At 44.1% G+C, this 17126-nt stretch overlaps 1 protein-coding gene across 1 annotated transcript in view; it reads right to left on the bottom strand.

The window, feature by feature from the left end:
* Nucleotides 1-13360: 13360 nt before the first annotated feature.
* Nucleotides 13361-17126, bottom strand: part of HEPHL1 (hephaestin like 1) — a 132982-nt gene continuing 129216 nt past the window's right edge. Inside the window, exons 19-20 of the mRNA XM_073613013.1 lie at nucleotides 15096-15116; nucleotides 13361-15013 (exon numbers count right to left, since the gene is read on the bottom strand). Of these exons, the coding sequence (XP_073469114.1) occupies nucleotides 14811-15013; nucleotides 15096-15116 (224 nt within the window). The 3' untranslated portion in view covers nucleotides 13361-14810. The remainder of the gene's footprint in view (nucleotides 15014-15095; nucleotides 15117-17126) is intronic.

Raw genomic sequence — 17126 nt, 5'->3', positions numbered from 1 at the left:
TTTAGGCAGATATAAGTAGACATGTGTCCCTTTACATCCGGTCGCCCATAGGGATTACATAGGTCTCTTTTTTCCTCCATCACACGTTGAGACAGAGCGGTTGCGTTTTAGTTTTTTAGTCTCTGGTCAGCAGGAGGAACCAAAGAAAGCTGTGGGGTACTCAGGAGATCAATACTCCCAGAAGTGTTGGTTTCCCATTGGACTTCATAAGATGATTTCTCAAGAACAGAGCAGCATTTTGGCTGTGCAGGCAGGGGAAAGGTAGGTATTTACCTTTAAAATGTATGTATAGGCAAAACTTTTTTTTTGTTTTGAATAGAGTAGGGGGTCTCCAAACTGTGGCCCAAAGGCCGGATCAAGGCTGGTAAAGTTCCATATGCGGCCCTTGGGCACAGTTTGGAGACCTTGGGGTACTATTCATGCTAATGATATGAGGCACTATTCCCCCCACTGACAGCATCATTGGGGCACTATTTCATCCACTTATACTGATAATGGTACTATTACTCCCACCAATACCAATGAGGGGGAACTATACGTACTATTACTCCCACCAATACCAATGAGGGGGAACTATACGTACTATTACTCCCACCAATACCAATGAGGGGGAACTATACGTACTCCTACTGACCACAAATGCTGAGGCCACGTTTATTCTCACTGATGCTGGGCCCGGGAAATTTTCAACCCCCACTGGCCACAATCGGACCACCCTAATGTCTGAAAGACAGTAAACTGGCCCTTTGTTTGAAAAGTTTGGCGACCCCTGGAGTAGGGAATGGTCGTGAGGACAAACAGAGAGCCCTAATCTACCCATGGGGGACAGAGACAGCAATAAAAAAAAACTTTCTATTATTTCCCTACTCTATCCAAGTTAAAAAAAAAATATGTTTTAGTTATGCATGCACAATAAGAAAGAGTTGTATTTGTGCATGCATAACAGTGTTTGCCATCAGGACTAATGCTAGTTCTGCAAGTTTTGACGGGTATGTGACAGCTTTACCCTATTCCCTAGACCAATGTTTCTCAACTCCAGTCCTCAAGGCACCCCCCACAGGTCATGTTTTCAGGATTTCCCTCAGATAAAATGGCTGTGGGAATTACTGAGGCAGTGAAACTGATCAAATCACCTGTGCAAAATAATGGACAGCCTGAAAACATGACCTGTTTGTGCGCCTTGAGGACTGGAATTGAGAAACACTGCCCTAGAGTCGCCCATCATATCAAAGAGAAAAAAGGTCACATGTGGGAATATGCAAAAATCTCATTTTAGTGTTTAACTATTATAAATCTTCAAGCTTGCGTTTAAAAAGTGTATATTTAACTTCTTATTTATTTTGTCTGAGGATTTGACTCATGAGGCCAGCCAAATGTACAGAGTACAGTTCTATGTTGGGACTTGTAATATGCTATCCTGTTTTTTCCTTTTTCAGTTCATTTTTATACTTTTTGTGCATATCAGTTTTTATTTCAACTCAAACCTATTATCGACACTTACACTGAGGTCAGACAAATATGACTTTGTTCATGTGTAACAACACTTGTTTTTCCACAGACGCATATCTCAGTAATATGTTTGACCTTTCTACCCTGCCTTCCCCTTTCACTTTCAAGTCTCTGTCCTAGAAAATCAATAGATCAAAATGAAATGCAATAGCAATACACGGCCCTCTGCTGTGTAGTGAAAGCAGACTTACTTTGTAGAACAGAAGGTTATATCTAGTGGTGTAACTTGACACACTTGGGCCCCAGTATGAAGTTCAAGTCAGGGCCCCTAAGGTTCAGTCCTGGTGCTCCAGACTTAACTCTTTATATAAAGTGGAACCAAACTCTAAACATAAAAAAAATGCTGGGAGGTAGCATTTTTTTTTGGAAGAAGAGACATGCAACGATTAATATGCAAACAACTTCTTTCTCTTTCCCCTATTGCAGTTTATTTTCTGTGGACACTATTTGGTGCTAGGCGCAGTGTACACTCTCTGCTCCAGAAGATACCAAGATTTGACCTGGGTGGCAGACGATGATGTGCTTCCTGTGCAAGCAGACATAATATTTGAAATTGATGGCAGCAACACGTCTCAAAAATATTGGGACAGGGTCATGTGTATCATGGCGTAGCATCCCCTCTTCTAAATGTCTGGGAACTGAGGAGACCATAATTAAACTTGAACACGGAGGAGACCGGGTGATGGAGTTTTGGGAGAGTAATGTTGTTCCATTTTTGCCTGATATAGGATTCTAACTGTCCTGGGTCAGGAATTTTTGATTTTAACCGATTGCCGACCAGTCGCCGTCATTATACTGCAGCAGGTAGGCACGATCCCGAGAACCGTCGTAGCTGTACATCGGCTCGCAGGATCGGGATAGGAGGCACGCACCCGCTGCACAGCAGGGGGTGCCGATGCTCATGGTCGATGACCGCCGGCCACAAACGATCGCGAGCACAAGGGACAGAACACAGAAGTGTGTGTGTAAACACACAAATCCGTGTTTTGTTCTGAGAGGAATGACAGATCGTGTGTTCCTTTTAGCTAGGAACCACGATCTGTCACTTCCTCTAGTCAGTCCACGCCCCCTTTCAGTTAGAATCACCTCCTAGGGAACACGGTTAACCCCTTGATTGCCCCCTAGTGTTAACCCCTTCACTGCCAGTGACATTTTTACAGTAATCAATGCATTTTTATACCACTGATCGCTGTATAAATGACAATGGTCCCAAAAATGTGTCAAAATTGTCCGATGTGTCCGCCATTATGTCGCAGTCACAATAAAAATTGCAGATCGCCGCCATTACTAGTAAAAAAAAAATAATAATAAAAATGCTATAAATCTATCCCCTATTTTGTAGACGCTATAACTTTTGCGCAAACCAATCAATATACACTTATTGCGTTTTTTTTTTTTTTTTTACCAAAAATATGTAGAATACATATCGGCCTAAACTGAGAAAAAATTAGCTTTTTTAAAAAAAAATTGGGATATTTATTACAACAAAAAGTACAAAATATTGTTTTTTTTTTTCGAAATTGTCGCTCTTTTTTTTTATAGCGCAAAAAAAAAAAACACGCAGAGGCGATCAAATACCACCAAAAGAAAGCTCTATTTGTGGGAAAAAAGGACGTCAATTTTGTTTGGGTGCAGCGTCACATGACCGCGCAATTGTCAGTTAAAGCGACGTAGTGTCGAATCGCAAAAAATGGCCCGGTCATTCTGCAGCCAAATCTTCCGGGACTGAAGTGGTTAAGATGCACCAAATGTTTGCAGTTGGTGAAAGATCTGGACTGAAGGCAGACTAATTAAGCACACTGACTTGCAGCACTGGATGATAGATGCAAGGATCTGACAGGAGTCTCCAGAAACTCATTGACCTTATGTACACACACACTAATTACAACCAAACAGATCGCAGGTGAGGATGGTTACCTTTAATAGCCATTCAAACCCCTTTGTGTCAACTTGTGCGCATGTTACAAGGCCAAAATCACCAGGGTATGTAAACTTTTGATCAGGGTCATTTGGGTAGTTTCTGTTGCCATTATGATTTAAAAAGAGTAAAACAGTTGATTGATAATAAATGGCTTCAGCCAAACACTAACCATGAGTGAAAGAAAAGTTTGTGTGTTATCATTCATTTTCACTGAAAAATGGCCAAGAAATCATAAAGTCTACCAGGAGCATGTATATCCTGTTCTTTGACAGCTGCTGGTCTCATTCCAGTATCCTGGTTTTAGCTATGATACATCCCTGTCTGTCTGTCCACCTGCAAGGTGATTGATGTGGCCAGTCTCTGAGTGGAGACCAAATCTGATTTAAGCCAGCCAAGCCTGTAGTCTCATGCTTGTCCCTCATTAACAACCTTGCATTGGATATTGGCTACTCTCTGAACTCTGCCTGCCTTTTGACTATGGATTGACCCTGACTATTCTGAACCTTGCCTGCCTTCTACCTGGACTGTCGTTGAATCATTCTGCCAACCACAAATACCTGTTTGCTTTGCTCAGTTCAGGCCTGCCCTGGTGTGGTGGCCAGGCACTATAGCATTGTGTATAAGCCCTGAGAGCAACCGGGTACTGATAGGCCTGCTTGTCTTATAGGAAAGGGGGCTGCTGTTGGTGAAGAGCACAGAAGTTAGCTATAGTGTCTGACCACCTGCATTAGGGGTAAGCATGACCGTGTATACAGTGCCTTGAAAAAGTATTCATACTCCTTGAAATTTTACATGTTACAACCAAAACGTAACTTTATTTTATTGGGATTTTATGTGATAGACCAACACAAAGTGGCACATAATTGTGAAGTGGAAGGAAAATTATACAGTAAATGGTTTTCACATTTTTTAAATAAATTAATATCTGAAAAGTGTGGCTTGCATTTGTATTCAGCCCCCTTTACTCAGATACCCCTAAATAAAATCTAGTGGAAACAAGTGCCTTCAAAAGTCACTTAATTAGTAAATAGAGTCCATCTTTGTGTAGTTGAATCTCCATATAAATACAGCTGTTCTGTGAATCCCTCAGAGGCTTGTTAGAGAACCTTAGTGAACAAACAGCATCATGAAGGCCAAGGAACACACGAGACAGGTCAGGGATAACGTTGTGGAGAAGTTTAAAGTAGGGTTAGGTTATCAAAAAATATCCCAAGCTTTGAACATCTCACAGAGCACTGTTTAGTCCATTATTCGAAAATGGAAAGAGTATGGCACAACTGCAAACCTACCAAGACATGGCCGTCCACCTAAACTGACAAGGAGAGCATTAATCAGAGAAGCAGCCAAGAGGCCCATGGTAACTCTGGAGGAGCTGCAGAGATCCAATCTAAATCAAATCAATATTTGGTGTGACTACCCTTTGGCTTCAAACCAGCATCAATTCTTACACATGCATAATAAAACTAGATGAGGAACAGCCAAACTCTGCTACTAAGGTGAGTCTGTGGAAGACAGTTTCATGTTCCAGGTCATACACCATGGCAAGACAGAGCACAGCAACAAGACACAACATAGTTACACTGCATCAGCAAAGGTCTTTCCCAGGCAAAGATTTCAAAGCAGACTGGGATTTCAAATCAGGATTCAGGTGTTCCAATCACCTCCATGGCCACAGGTGTATAAAATCGAGCACCTAGGCATGCAGACTGCTTCTTCATACATTTGTCAAAGAATGGATCGCTCTCAGGACCTCAGTGAATTCAAGCGTGGTACCATGTTAGGTTGCAATAAGTCCATCCGTGAAATTTCCTTGCTACTAAATATTCCACAGTCAACTGTTATGCCCTGTACACACGGTCGGATTTTCCGACGGAAAATGTGTGATAGGACCTTGTCGTCGGAAATTCCGACCGTGTGTGGGCTCCATCACACATTTTCCATCGGAATTTCCGACACACAAGTTTGAGAGCTTTCTATAAAATTTTCCGACAACAAAATCCGTTGTCGGAAATTCCTATCGTGTGTACACAAATCCGACGTACAAAGCGCCACGCATGCTCAGAATAAATTAAGAGACGAAAGCTATTGGCTACTTCCCCGTTTATAGTCCCGACGTAGGTGTTTTACATCACTGCGTTCAGAACGATCGGATTTTCAGACAACTTTGTGTGACCGTGTGTATGCAAGACAAGTTTGAGCCAACATCCGTCGAAAATAATCCATGGATTTTGTTGTCGGAATGTCCGATCAATGTCCGACCGTGTGTACAGGGCATTAGTGGTATTATAACAAATTGGAAGCAACTGGGAACAACAGCAACTGGGAACAACAGCAACTCAACCACGAAGTGGTAGGCCATGTAAAATAAATGAGCGGGGTCAGCGCATGCTGAAGCTCACAGTGCGCAGAAGTCTCCAACTGTCTGCAAAGTCCATAGCTACAAACTTCTTGTAGCCTTCAGATTAGCACAACAATATAGCGTAGAGAGCTTCATATAATGGGTTTGCGGTGTAAAGCACGCCACCACTGGATTCTAGAGCAGTAGAAACATCTTCTCTGGAGTGATGAATCACGCTTCTTTGGCTTTACACCTGGAATTGTGCCAAGTTTGGTGGAGGGGGGATTATTGCGTGGGGTTGTTTTTCAGGGGTTGGGCTTGGCCCCTTATTTCCAGTGAAGGGAAATATTAAGGCGTCAGCATACCAAGACATTTTGGACAATTTCATGCTCCCAACTTTATAGGAACAGTTTGGGAATGGCCCCTTCATGTTCCAATATGTCCTGACCTTAACCTGATAGAACACCTTTGGGATGAACTAGAGCGAATACTGTGAGCCAGGCCTTCTCATACAACATCAGTGCCTCACCTCACAAATGTGCTTCTGGAAGAATGGTCAAACATTTCCATAGACACACTCCTAAACCTTGCGGACAGCCTTCCCAGAAGAGCTGACGCTGTTATAGCTGCAAAGGGTGGGCCAACTCAATATTGAACCCTACAGACTAAGACTGGGATGCCATTAAAGTTATACATACACACATATACAGTACATATACACACACAGTATCTCACAAAAGTGAGTACACCCCTCACATTTTTGTAAATATGTTATTATATCTTTTCATGTGACAACACTGAAGAAATGACACTTTGCTACAATGTAAAGTAGTGAGTGTACAGCTTGTATAACAGTGTAAATTTGCTGTCCCCTCAAAATACCTCAACACACAGCTATTAATGTCTAAACTGCTGGCAACAAAAATGAGTACACCCCTAAGTAAAAATTTCCAAATTGGGCCCAATTAGCCATTTTCCCTCCCCGATGTCATGTGACTCATTAGTGTTATAAGGTCTCATGTGTGAATGGGGAGCATGTGTGTTAAATTTGGTGTTATCGCTCTCACTCTCCCATACTGGTCACTGGAAGTTCAACATGGCAAAGAACTCTCTGAGGATCTGAAAAAAAAGAATTGTTGCTCTACATAAAGATGGCCTAGGCTAAGAAAAGCCAAGACCCTGAAACTGAGCTGCAGCACTGTGGCCAAGACCATACAGCGGTTTAACAGGTTCCAATCAGAACAGGCCTCGCCATGGATGACCAAAGAAGTTGACTGCACGTGCTGAAGGTATGGGGGGTCAGCCTGTCAGTGTTCAGACCATACACCGCAAACTGCAACAAATTGGTCTGCATGGCTGTCGTCCCAGAAGGAAGCCTCTTCTAAAGATGATGCACAAGAAAGCCTACAGTTTGCTGAAGTCAAGCAGACTAAGAACATGTATTACTGGAACCATGCCCTGTGGTCTGATGAGACCAAGATAATCTTAGTTGGTTCAGATGGTGTCAAGCATGTGTGGCAGCAGCCAGGTCAGGAGAATACTGCCTACAGTCAAGCATGGTGGTGGGAGTGTCATGGTCTGGGGCTGCATGAGTGCTGCCGACACTGGGGAGCTACAGTTCATTGAGGGAACCATGAATGCCAACATGTACTGTGACATACTGAAGCAGAGCATGATCCCCTCCCTTCGGAGACTGGGCTGCAGGGCAGTATTCCAACATAACGACCCCAAACACACCTCCAGGACGACCATTGCCTTGCTAAAGAAGCTGAGGGTAAAGGTGATGGACTGGCCAAGCATGTCTCCAGACCTAAACCCTATTGAGCATCTGTGGGGCATCCTCAAACGTAAGGTGGAGGAGCGCAAGGTCTCTAACATCCACCAGCTCCGTGATGTCATTATGGAGGAGTGGAAGAGGACTCCAGTGGCAACTTGTGAAGCTCTGGTGAACTCCATGCCCAAGAGGGTTAAGGCAGTGCTGGAAAATAATGGTGGCCACACAAAATATTGAAACTTTGGGCCCAATTCGGACATTTTCACTTAGGGTGTACTCACTTTTGTTGCCAGCGGTTTAGACATTAATGGTTGTGTGTTGAGTTATTTTGAGGGGACAACAAATTTACACTGGTATGCCCCGTACACACGGTCGGATTTTCCGACGGAAAATGTGTGATAGGACCTTGTTGTCAGAAATTCCGACCGTGTGTGGGCTCCATCACACATTTTCCATCGGATTTTCCGACACACAAAGTTTGAGAGCAGGATATAAAATTTTCCAACAACAAAATCCGTTGTCGGAAATTCCGATCGTGTGTACACAAATCCGACGGACAAAGTGCCACGCATGCTCAGAATAAATAAAGAGATGAAAGCTATTGGCCACTGCCCCGTTTATAGTCCCGACCTACGTGTTTTACGTCACCGCGTTTAGAACGATCGGATTTTCCGGCAACTTTGTGTGACCGTGTGTATGCAAGACAAGTTTGAGCCAACATCTGTCTGAAAAAATACTAGGATTTTGTTGTCGGAATGTCCGAACAAAGTCCGACCGTGTGTATGGGGCATTATACAAGCTGTACACTCACTACATTACATTGTAGCAAAGTGTCATTTCTTCAGTGTTGTCACATGAAAAGATATAATAAAATATTTACAAAAATGTGAGGGGTGTACTCACTTTTGTGAGATACTGAATAGATATTTATGCAAAAGTGACACAGCGAAAGAACATCTAAACTAAACTAAATCAACCCCTTCATGACCAGAGGTCATTATGATCTAAGTGTTGGTTAGCTTGCGAATAATGCTATGATTAATTTGCTTACCTTTATCAGATAAACGTGTTTTAGGGACATATTACGCTTTTTTGGTAAATAGTTTTTATAAACAGCTTTATTCATAAAAATGAATTAATTCAGGTATAAAACACTTTATTGTACATTTCCTAAAAATGTTACATCCTAATGTGACTGTTTAGCACTTTTCAGTTAAAACTTAAAATCTACTGTACTGTAGGTTTACTTTTGGCATTTTGTTCTGTAGTTGCTTCTTAGACAGTTAACTATATGGTAAAAAATACAAGATATTTCTAAGGCTTGTTGCCTTTTATTGGCGATTGTGGCCACTCCTTCATCCTTTTTTTTGAAAGATCTCTTCACACGAGACATGACTTCTTCTGCCAGGGTAGGCAATGCAGTACTACCAATATGGTCCTTGTTATAGCAGCACCAGATCCATGTTTATGATAACAAGAGATTATGGGTAAGGATAAAGAGGTAGCAATGATGGTTAAGCATCTTTGTTTTCTTAGAGCAGTATCTCACTTAGGCTGGGTTCACACTATGGAACGCAAAGGCTCCCAGTGCGGCTCCATTCACCGTCTGATTTCAGCCTGAATTTTGGTCTGAATTCGGACCTGAAACGGACCAAAAGACGCACAGGACTTCTGTGCAATTGGCGGCGGAGCCACTGCGGAGATGTGTGAACCGGCTTCAAAGAGATCCAGTCACAATCTCCTGCTATGCGAATTTGATGCAGAGAAACCCACATCCAATTTGCACTGGTGTGAACCCATCCTTACTTTAGTTGCTCCCATATCATCACTATAACCTTTCTGAAGACCAAGTACTGCTTTTCCAATACTAATATGTGTATGACCCACTGTGGCTATCACATTGCTCAGTGATTTAAAGTGGTTTTAAACCTGAAGGTTTTTATCTTAATACATTCTCTACATTAAGGTAAAAAACCTTCAGTGTGCTGCCCCCCCCCCCCCCAGCCCCCCCTTATACTTACCTGAGCCTGATCTCGATTCAGCAATGTGCAAGAGAGTAGCGTCTCTTAACTCTCTCTCTCTCCTCATTGGACAGAGGGGCAGCAGCCACAGCCATTGTTGGATCTCACTGCTGTTAATCACAGCCTATGAGAAGGGAGCAGATGAAGGGCCGAGCCACACAGAGCCGGCTCGGGAGCAAGCACACACGAGTGCCCCCAATGCAAGCGTCTTGCTATGGGGGAACTCGGGGGGGGGGGGAGTGGGAGCAGACAGCTTGCTATGAGTGGGCACTCAGCGGAGTGGGGAAGAGCAAGGAATGCCAGCGAGGGATCCCAGAGGAGGAGGTGGATCAGAGCTGCTCTGTGCAAAACCACTACACAGAGCAGGTACGCATAACATGTCTGTTATTTTTTTTTTAAATGTGAAGCTTTACAATCACTTTAACTATGCTGGATATCACTGCCAGAGGTCAAAATCCTCTGGCTTTGACCTAGAGATTCCAGCTTTTTAGTAAACCTTCTAGATCTAGAAGGCTTACTAAAAAGCTGGAATCTCCAGGTCAAATTCAGAGGATTCCCACCTCTGGCAGCCACCTACTTTTTTTCCCAATACATGATTCCCTTAAGTCAGAAGGTTTTCTGCATTCTTGCATTCTATACATTAAGATAACAAACCTTCTGTGTGTAGCAGCCCACCTAATACTTACCTGAGCCCATCTCGATCCAGCGATGTTGCAGGACAGACTCGGCTGCCTGGGACTCTCCCTCCTCATTGGCTAAGACAGCAGCGCGGCGTCATTGGCTCCCGCTGCTGTCAATCAAAGTCGGTGAGCCAATGAGGAGAGGGGGGGCAGGGCCGAGCTGCATGTCTGAATGGTCACACAATTCAGTGGCTCGGGTGCCCCATAGCAAGCTCTTTCAACGGGAGGGAGAGGCCAGAAGTGCCGGCGAGGGACCCGAGAAGTGGGGGATCGAGGCTGCCCTATGCAAAACCACTGCACAGAGCAGGTATGTATGTTATTTTTAAAGGACAAAATCTGAGACTTTAGTATCACTTTAAGGATTAGAGTCAAGGTTTGGAAAAGGATAAAGATTTTTATTTTAATGTAACTAATAGGATAAGTGTTAGGGTTCAGGTTAAGGGTTATAAGTTTTAAGATGGACATACATGTAAAGATATCAGGGCTAAATGAGAGAAATCCAGATTCAACCATCCACGCTAAATAGTAGTGTGTATAGATGAATCTGGAGTGCTGGATATTGTATCCCGACAGCCAGCACCCCAGCTGATTGGATACAGTAACTGGTTGGACAACTGTTTTGCGAATGGCTCCTTTCATTTGACAATCAAAGTTAGTCGAGCCAGTTGGTGCCAACAAGGGCACCCATGGCTCGAATTTGGCTGATTTACAATAGTAGTCTTAAATTTGAGCCATGTATGGCTAGCTTTATAGGGATGGGGTTAAAGTGGTATTAAACTCAAAAGTAAATATTTATTTTAATTAGGGTTGCACCGATACCAATACTAGTATCGGTATCGGCGCCGATACCGAGTATTTGCCCAAGTACTTGTACTCGGGCAAATGCTCCCGATGCTTCATCTGATACCTGCATCACGGAAGTCAGTGGGCGGGCGGAGTGGGTGGGAGAAGGCGGAGCGCGGGTCCAGGCACAATGAGATCCAGGCACGGTGAGCGTCCTTGCAGCGGAGGAAGGTAAGCCTGTGGGCAGGGTTGTGGGTCGCAGTACAGGCCGTATGCAGCCGTGCATCCATCGGTGACCGGGCCGTCAGAATCGTTAACAGAAGTGACGGCCCGAGTCTCCGTCAGAGGCTGTACATGGCAACGCCCATCTTGGTACACCCTGAACTCAGCCTCAGTAGCTTGCATCACAAGGTGGCAGCGGACATCTTGTTACACCCAGCCCATATAGTATATTAACTATATGGGCTGGATGTAACAAGATGTCCTCTGCTGCATTCTGACTAGGCTTACTGAGGCCGAGTGCAGGGTATATGAAGATTGGCTCTTGTGATCACATATTGTCATTTTTATTTTATCATGCCAGGCTGCCAGCAATTAGTGCTGCATTATTCAGTGCCACTGTCAAACAGTTCCAACTATTATTACCCATAAGTGCCACCCATAAGGGCCCTTTCACACTGGGGCGGTTTGCAGGCGCTATTGCGCTGATAATAGCGCCTGCAAACCGGCCCGAAACAGCCGCTGCTTTAATTCCAGTGTGAAAGCCCTGAGGGCTTTCACACTGGAGCGATGCGCTGGCAGGACGGTAAAAAAAGTCCTGCCAGCAGCATCTTCGGAGCGGTGAAGAAGGGGAGTGTATATCGCTCCTTTACCGCTCCTGCCCATTGAAATCAATGGGACGGCGCGGCTATACCGCCGGCAAAGCGCCTCTGCAGAGGCGCTTTGCGGTGGTTTTAACCCTTTCTCGGCCGCTAGCAGGGGGGTAAAACTGCCCCGCTAGCGGCCGCATACCGCCGACAACGCCCCCGCCCCAGTGTGAAAGGGCTCTTAGTGCCACCTATTAGTGCCCATAAGTGCCACCTATCAGTGCTGCAAATCAGTGCCACATACCAGTGTCCATAAGTGCCACCCATAAGTGCCAGCCATCAGTGCCGCATATCAGTGCCCATTAGTCAGTGCTACCTATCAGTGCCACATATCGGTGCCACCTATCATTGCCCATAAGTGCTAGCCACCAGTGCTCATCAGTCAGTGCCACCTATCAGTGCCCATAAGTGCCAGCCATCAGAGCCCATAAGTGCCAGCCATCAGTGCCGCATATCAGTGCCCATTAGTCAGTGCCACCTATCAGTGCCACATATCGGTGCCACCTATCAGTGCCCATAAGTGCCGAAAGAAGATATCGTTAGTCTGTATTGTGCTTTGAAAACTGTCACTTGACATTTTAAAAAGTATCGGTAATCGGTATCGGTGAGTACTTGAAAAAAGTATCGGTACTTGTACTCGGTCTTAAAAAAGTGGTATCGGTGCAACCCTAATTTTAATGCAGCTTAGATGCTGCATCAATGCATTTACAAATGTGCCCCCTATGCTCCTTCATCCAGAGTGGGGGCACTCTAATACAGAAGGTGTGTTACTGGCCAGATCACAATGGTGAAAACAGATGGAAAAAAGCCTAAAAAAAAAAGCAAAAATAAATGCAGCCACCGCATCTAATGATTGGTAAGCTGCGATATAATACATTTTTGGTTTTGGGTTTAATACTGCTTTAGGTATTAGGTCAAAGGTTTCGGGTGAATTTTAATAGCAGGATGATTGTTAAGCTGGCCATACACTAGTAGAGTTTTGCTCAAAATGTCTCATGTTAGGAACCTTTGATTTTTCGAATCATTAGTAGAGTCAAATCAAAGTTCATTTTTGACTGCAGTGACAAGAAAATTGAAGGAGGAGGGATTGTTTGTCTCGAACGAACGAATTTCTAACAAATGCAATTTTTTTTGTTCAGGACATTCATTTCAAAATGAATTGTTAAAGGCAAACAAAATTTTGAGGTACCCACACTGAAAAAACTAGGGGTGCCGCTCAAGGTTTCTGTGTGTCCCAGTCCAGTGACTCACACTGAGGGCAGTAAAAAAGGAAGGAAACAACATTGAGTGCCGCACACCATCAAGACCCGACAGCCACTATAGTAGAAACAGCCTCAGCCTGGCTCTGTCCATGCCACACCCCCAACATGTTTTGCTGCACCCATAGGGCTTAGTCATGGAGGTGGGCACCTCCGAGGGCAGGGCCTTGATGGAGCCAAGCTGAGGCTGTTTCTACTATAGTGACTGTTGGGTCCTGATGGTGCGCGGCACTCGAGGGTTGTTTCCTTCTTTTATACTGCAAAGATTTTGAAGTACATTCAAACAATATTCATCAAGTCATTGAATGCACTGAGAATTTTCTTATGGCAATTCATACAAATGTTTGTTCAAAAATCTATTAGTGTATGGCCAGCTTCATGGCAAGGTTATTAAAACACGCTTTGCAAAAAAAATGTAAATTCCACTTATTTAGGACTACCCCCCCCCCAGCTCTGAATAAAAAGCACCGAGAAATGGTGGACTGTTCCTCAGCGTCATAGGCGTGCGTACAGGGTGTGCCAGGTGTGCCCAGGCACACCCTAATCACCCTGTACAACATAGATTCCCCCTACTGCCCTGGATCCCCCCCTTCCCCATGCAGTGCTTCCAGCTTCCCCCCTCTCCTCTCCCACCGGCTGCTGCTGCGGGCACACACAGGGATGTTTTAGGATGAGTCGGGGCAGGAACCAGTATGTAATTTACCGGTCCCTTCCCTTTTTGAGTGAACACAGTGAGTGATCGGTAGCATGTGTTTGAGCTTTGGGGGTACACACCCAAATCCAATAGGCTGCGCACACCTATGATCAGCGTCCTCATGTCCAGTGCAGGGTTATGAGCTTTGCATTGGACTTGATGACGTCAGAGGACCTGCAACTGCTGGAGCACTGGAGAAGGAGGTTGCAGGGACCAATCTTGCATCCTGGAGGGAGCCTGCAGTAGAGGAGGATTGGGTAAGTAAAACTGCTTTGTGCAGCCTCCTAGATTTAAACTAATGTTTAACCCCTGTAGGATGGAGGCAGCGCCATTGCAAGTGGGCATTTTTCCTTTGCCCGGAGTTCAGCTTTAAATGGGCCCGGTACTTGTATTTACTCCCCTGAGAATAAGTGGCTCAAAATAGCTTTTTTAGCCCAAAGAAACTATGTCAAATGCCAGAGCTGCCAGATTGCCAATCGTGTCCTGTGTACTTTACATGTATATGGCCCCTTTCACACCGAGGCGGTTCTAAACTGCCAGTAAAACACTGAGCACTTTTGAAGAGCTTTTCAGGCACTTTTGAAGAGCTTTCCATTAATTTCAATGGAGAGGGGCATTTTTTCACCGCCTTGCCAGCGCATTGCTCCAGTGTGAAAGCATTCATTAATTTTAATGGAAATAGATTTTCATGAGATTTTCAGGTGCTTTTTTTAGCTTGAAAGTGTCTGAAAAGTGCCTCAGTGTGAAAGGGGTCTAAGCAGCATGGGCCTGGGAGGTATTTAACCACTTCCTCCCCACCTTGCCTTCTCCCCATTTACATTCAGCAAAAAGTTCACTTTCGGGTGGGGGGATATAGACACCTCTCAGCATTCCATATCTTGCTTGTAAACACGTAGTAGTAAAGTGCAGCTGCACAGAGTTCGGAGGCACTTGTTCATTGAGCACCCAGTGCATCAGAGGAGTTCTCATATGGGATTCAATGGCAGTGATCCATTATAGATTGTATTGTAGTGCATCTTCTTCTTTCTAAAGTGGAGAGATGACAGTACGACCACCAGCAGCACCAAAAGGACCAAACCGATGGACAGGAGAGAGACCAGAGCCTTGTATGCCTGGTCTACTGTTAGGACTTTTCCCAGGAATGGCACTCCGGTGGGGCCAACAGCATCTGTAATACAAGTAATAGAATTAATTCAAGAAGAAGCTGATGACAATATACGAAGACTATATAACTTTTTATCATTACTTACCTTTGGGACGAATAATTTCCTCTGAAAATAAAAATAAAAGCAATAGTTAGTTCACATCAGTGTATTCTGCTAAAGGCTAGTACACACAGGCCAAAAATCATCCGGTTCAGATTGCCCCCCTGCCAGGACACACTAATCAGTGCTTGCAGCCATTGACTGCAATTGCTGATCAGATGCCGGTCGGCTGCTGGGTTTCCAACATGCCCATTTGACAGAATAGGGAGGTTAGGCTGCTGTACACACTGGCCGAATGGTGGACAGTTTCTGCAGTTAAAAACATAACATAACAAAATACAAAAACATAACATAAGAACATAGCAAGCATAGAATTATTTTGTTAATGCTCTCCAATTTCTGAAAAATCTCCGGTACCCGACGTGTTTCTGGTGCATAGCACTGCCAGGGAAGATGGACGCCGGACGCAGATGAGCTGCAAAACCACAGGTAGTGGTTGTTTTTCAAGTGACCCTGAGTGTGTTACAAACAGACCAAGAGAGGCTACATTGAGGCTTGGATAGCATCACTCAATAATCATCACATTGAATACTGTTTAAACAACCCCTTCATTGTATTTTGCATACCAACCTAATCTGTGACCAACCAGTCTGTGGAGGGCTCTCATATGGTACTCCGCCTGTTGACTCAGTGGGGCAGTGTCAGTAGGCCTTCAGTGACGCCATCTTCTGCAGTGTTCTACCGCCTTCTCTGTCTGCATAGTACAGTATATTCCTTCAAATCAGCTTCTGCTTACCTTTTGACAAGTTTATGATCACATATTCTCCTATCCATTTTCCCTGACGAAGGGCTTGAACCAGAAACACGTCGGGTACCAGAGATTTTTTTTAGAAATTGGAGAGTATTAACAAAATAATTCTATGCTTGCTATGTACTTATATTATGTTTTTGTTTCTTTGTTTGTTGTTATGTTATGTTTTTAACCGTTCATTACATGCATGAAATTTTATATGTATAAATAAATGCTTTTTATTCTATATTAGTGGTGTTGTTGCCTTTAAACTCCCAAGCAAGGGGGGTTTTCTTTTTTCCTACATATCAGGGATGTGGCAACATTACACCAAATCTCTGACATGGTAAAAACTTATCTATGTATAAATTTATAGCTTGGGTGAAACTACTGTATGCTAAGCCATTGGCTTGGTTGAGGGTTAATAACACTATCACTGACATCTTTGAAATAGCTAGAGGTACTCGGCAGGGGTGCCCATTGTCGTCCCTGTTGTTTGCCCTCGCTATAGAGCCACTAGCAGCCCTATTGAGGGTGGATGGGGATGTCAGGGGTTGCAGGAAAAATGCCCTGGAAGAAAAAACATCCCTGTATGCTGACAATATGCTCCTATACCTAGCAGAGGCGGAGGGGTCCTTGATCACAGCCTTGAATAGGATCTCAAGTTTTGGAGATTATTTGGGATTTAAGATTAATTGGAATATACCTAAAAATATCTCTCCCCTGATGGCTTGTCTAAGGGATAACTTGCAAATGTGGTCTAAGCTGCTTCTCAACCTCCTGGGCCAAATTAATGTATTCAAAATGATCTACCTCCCCATATTTATATATTTGTTCTGGCATGCCCCGATTTATATCCTTAAGAAACTGTTTACAGAAATCAATATTTTACTCTCCTCGTTTCTTTGGGGATCCAAACCATCTAGGATCTCCTTGGACACATTATTTTTACCTATACAAGCAGGAGGTTTGGCGTTACCAAATTTGCAACGTTACTACCTTGCATCCCAGTTGACGCATATCCATTGGTGATTCTTTCCACAGATGGAGGTCACTTCATTGGCCACCCAGGCAGCCCAAGTCCACTTATATGAAGCTCTTATTAACATATTATATAGGAATGGACCATAACCGAACAGGGAGCAGAAATTCTTAAACTTTCCTACAGGATATTTCACATGTGTAATGGTAGAATGGGTGGTACTAGCCCAAACACTTCCCTAAATGCTCCATTTTGGCATGACTGTCAGCTCAGTGAAATATACAAGATCCCAGATGGGGCATGT

This window comes from Aquarana catesbeiana, linkage group LG02 (genome assembly GCF_042186555.1).
Source record: "Aquarana catesbeiana isolate 2022-GZ linkage group LG02, ASM4218655v1, whole genome shotgun sequence".
NCBI lineage: Eukaryota > Metazoa > Chordata > Amphibia > Anura > Ranidae > Aquarana > Aquarana catesbeiana.
This window is presented reverse-complemented; position numbering and strand designations above follow the sequence as displayed.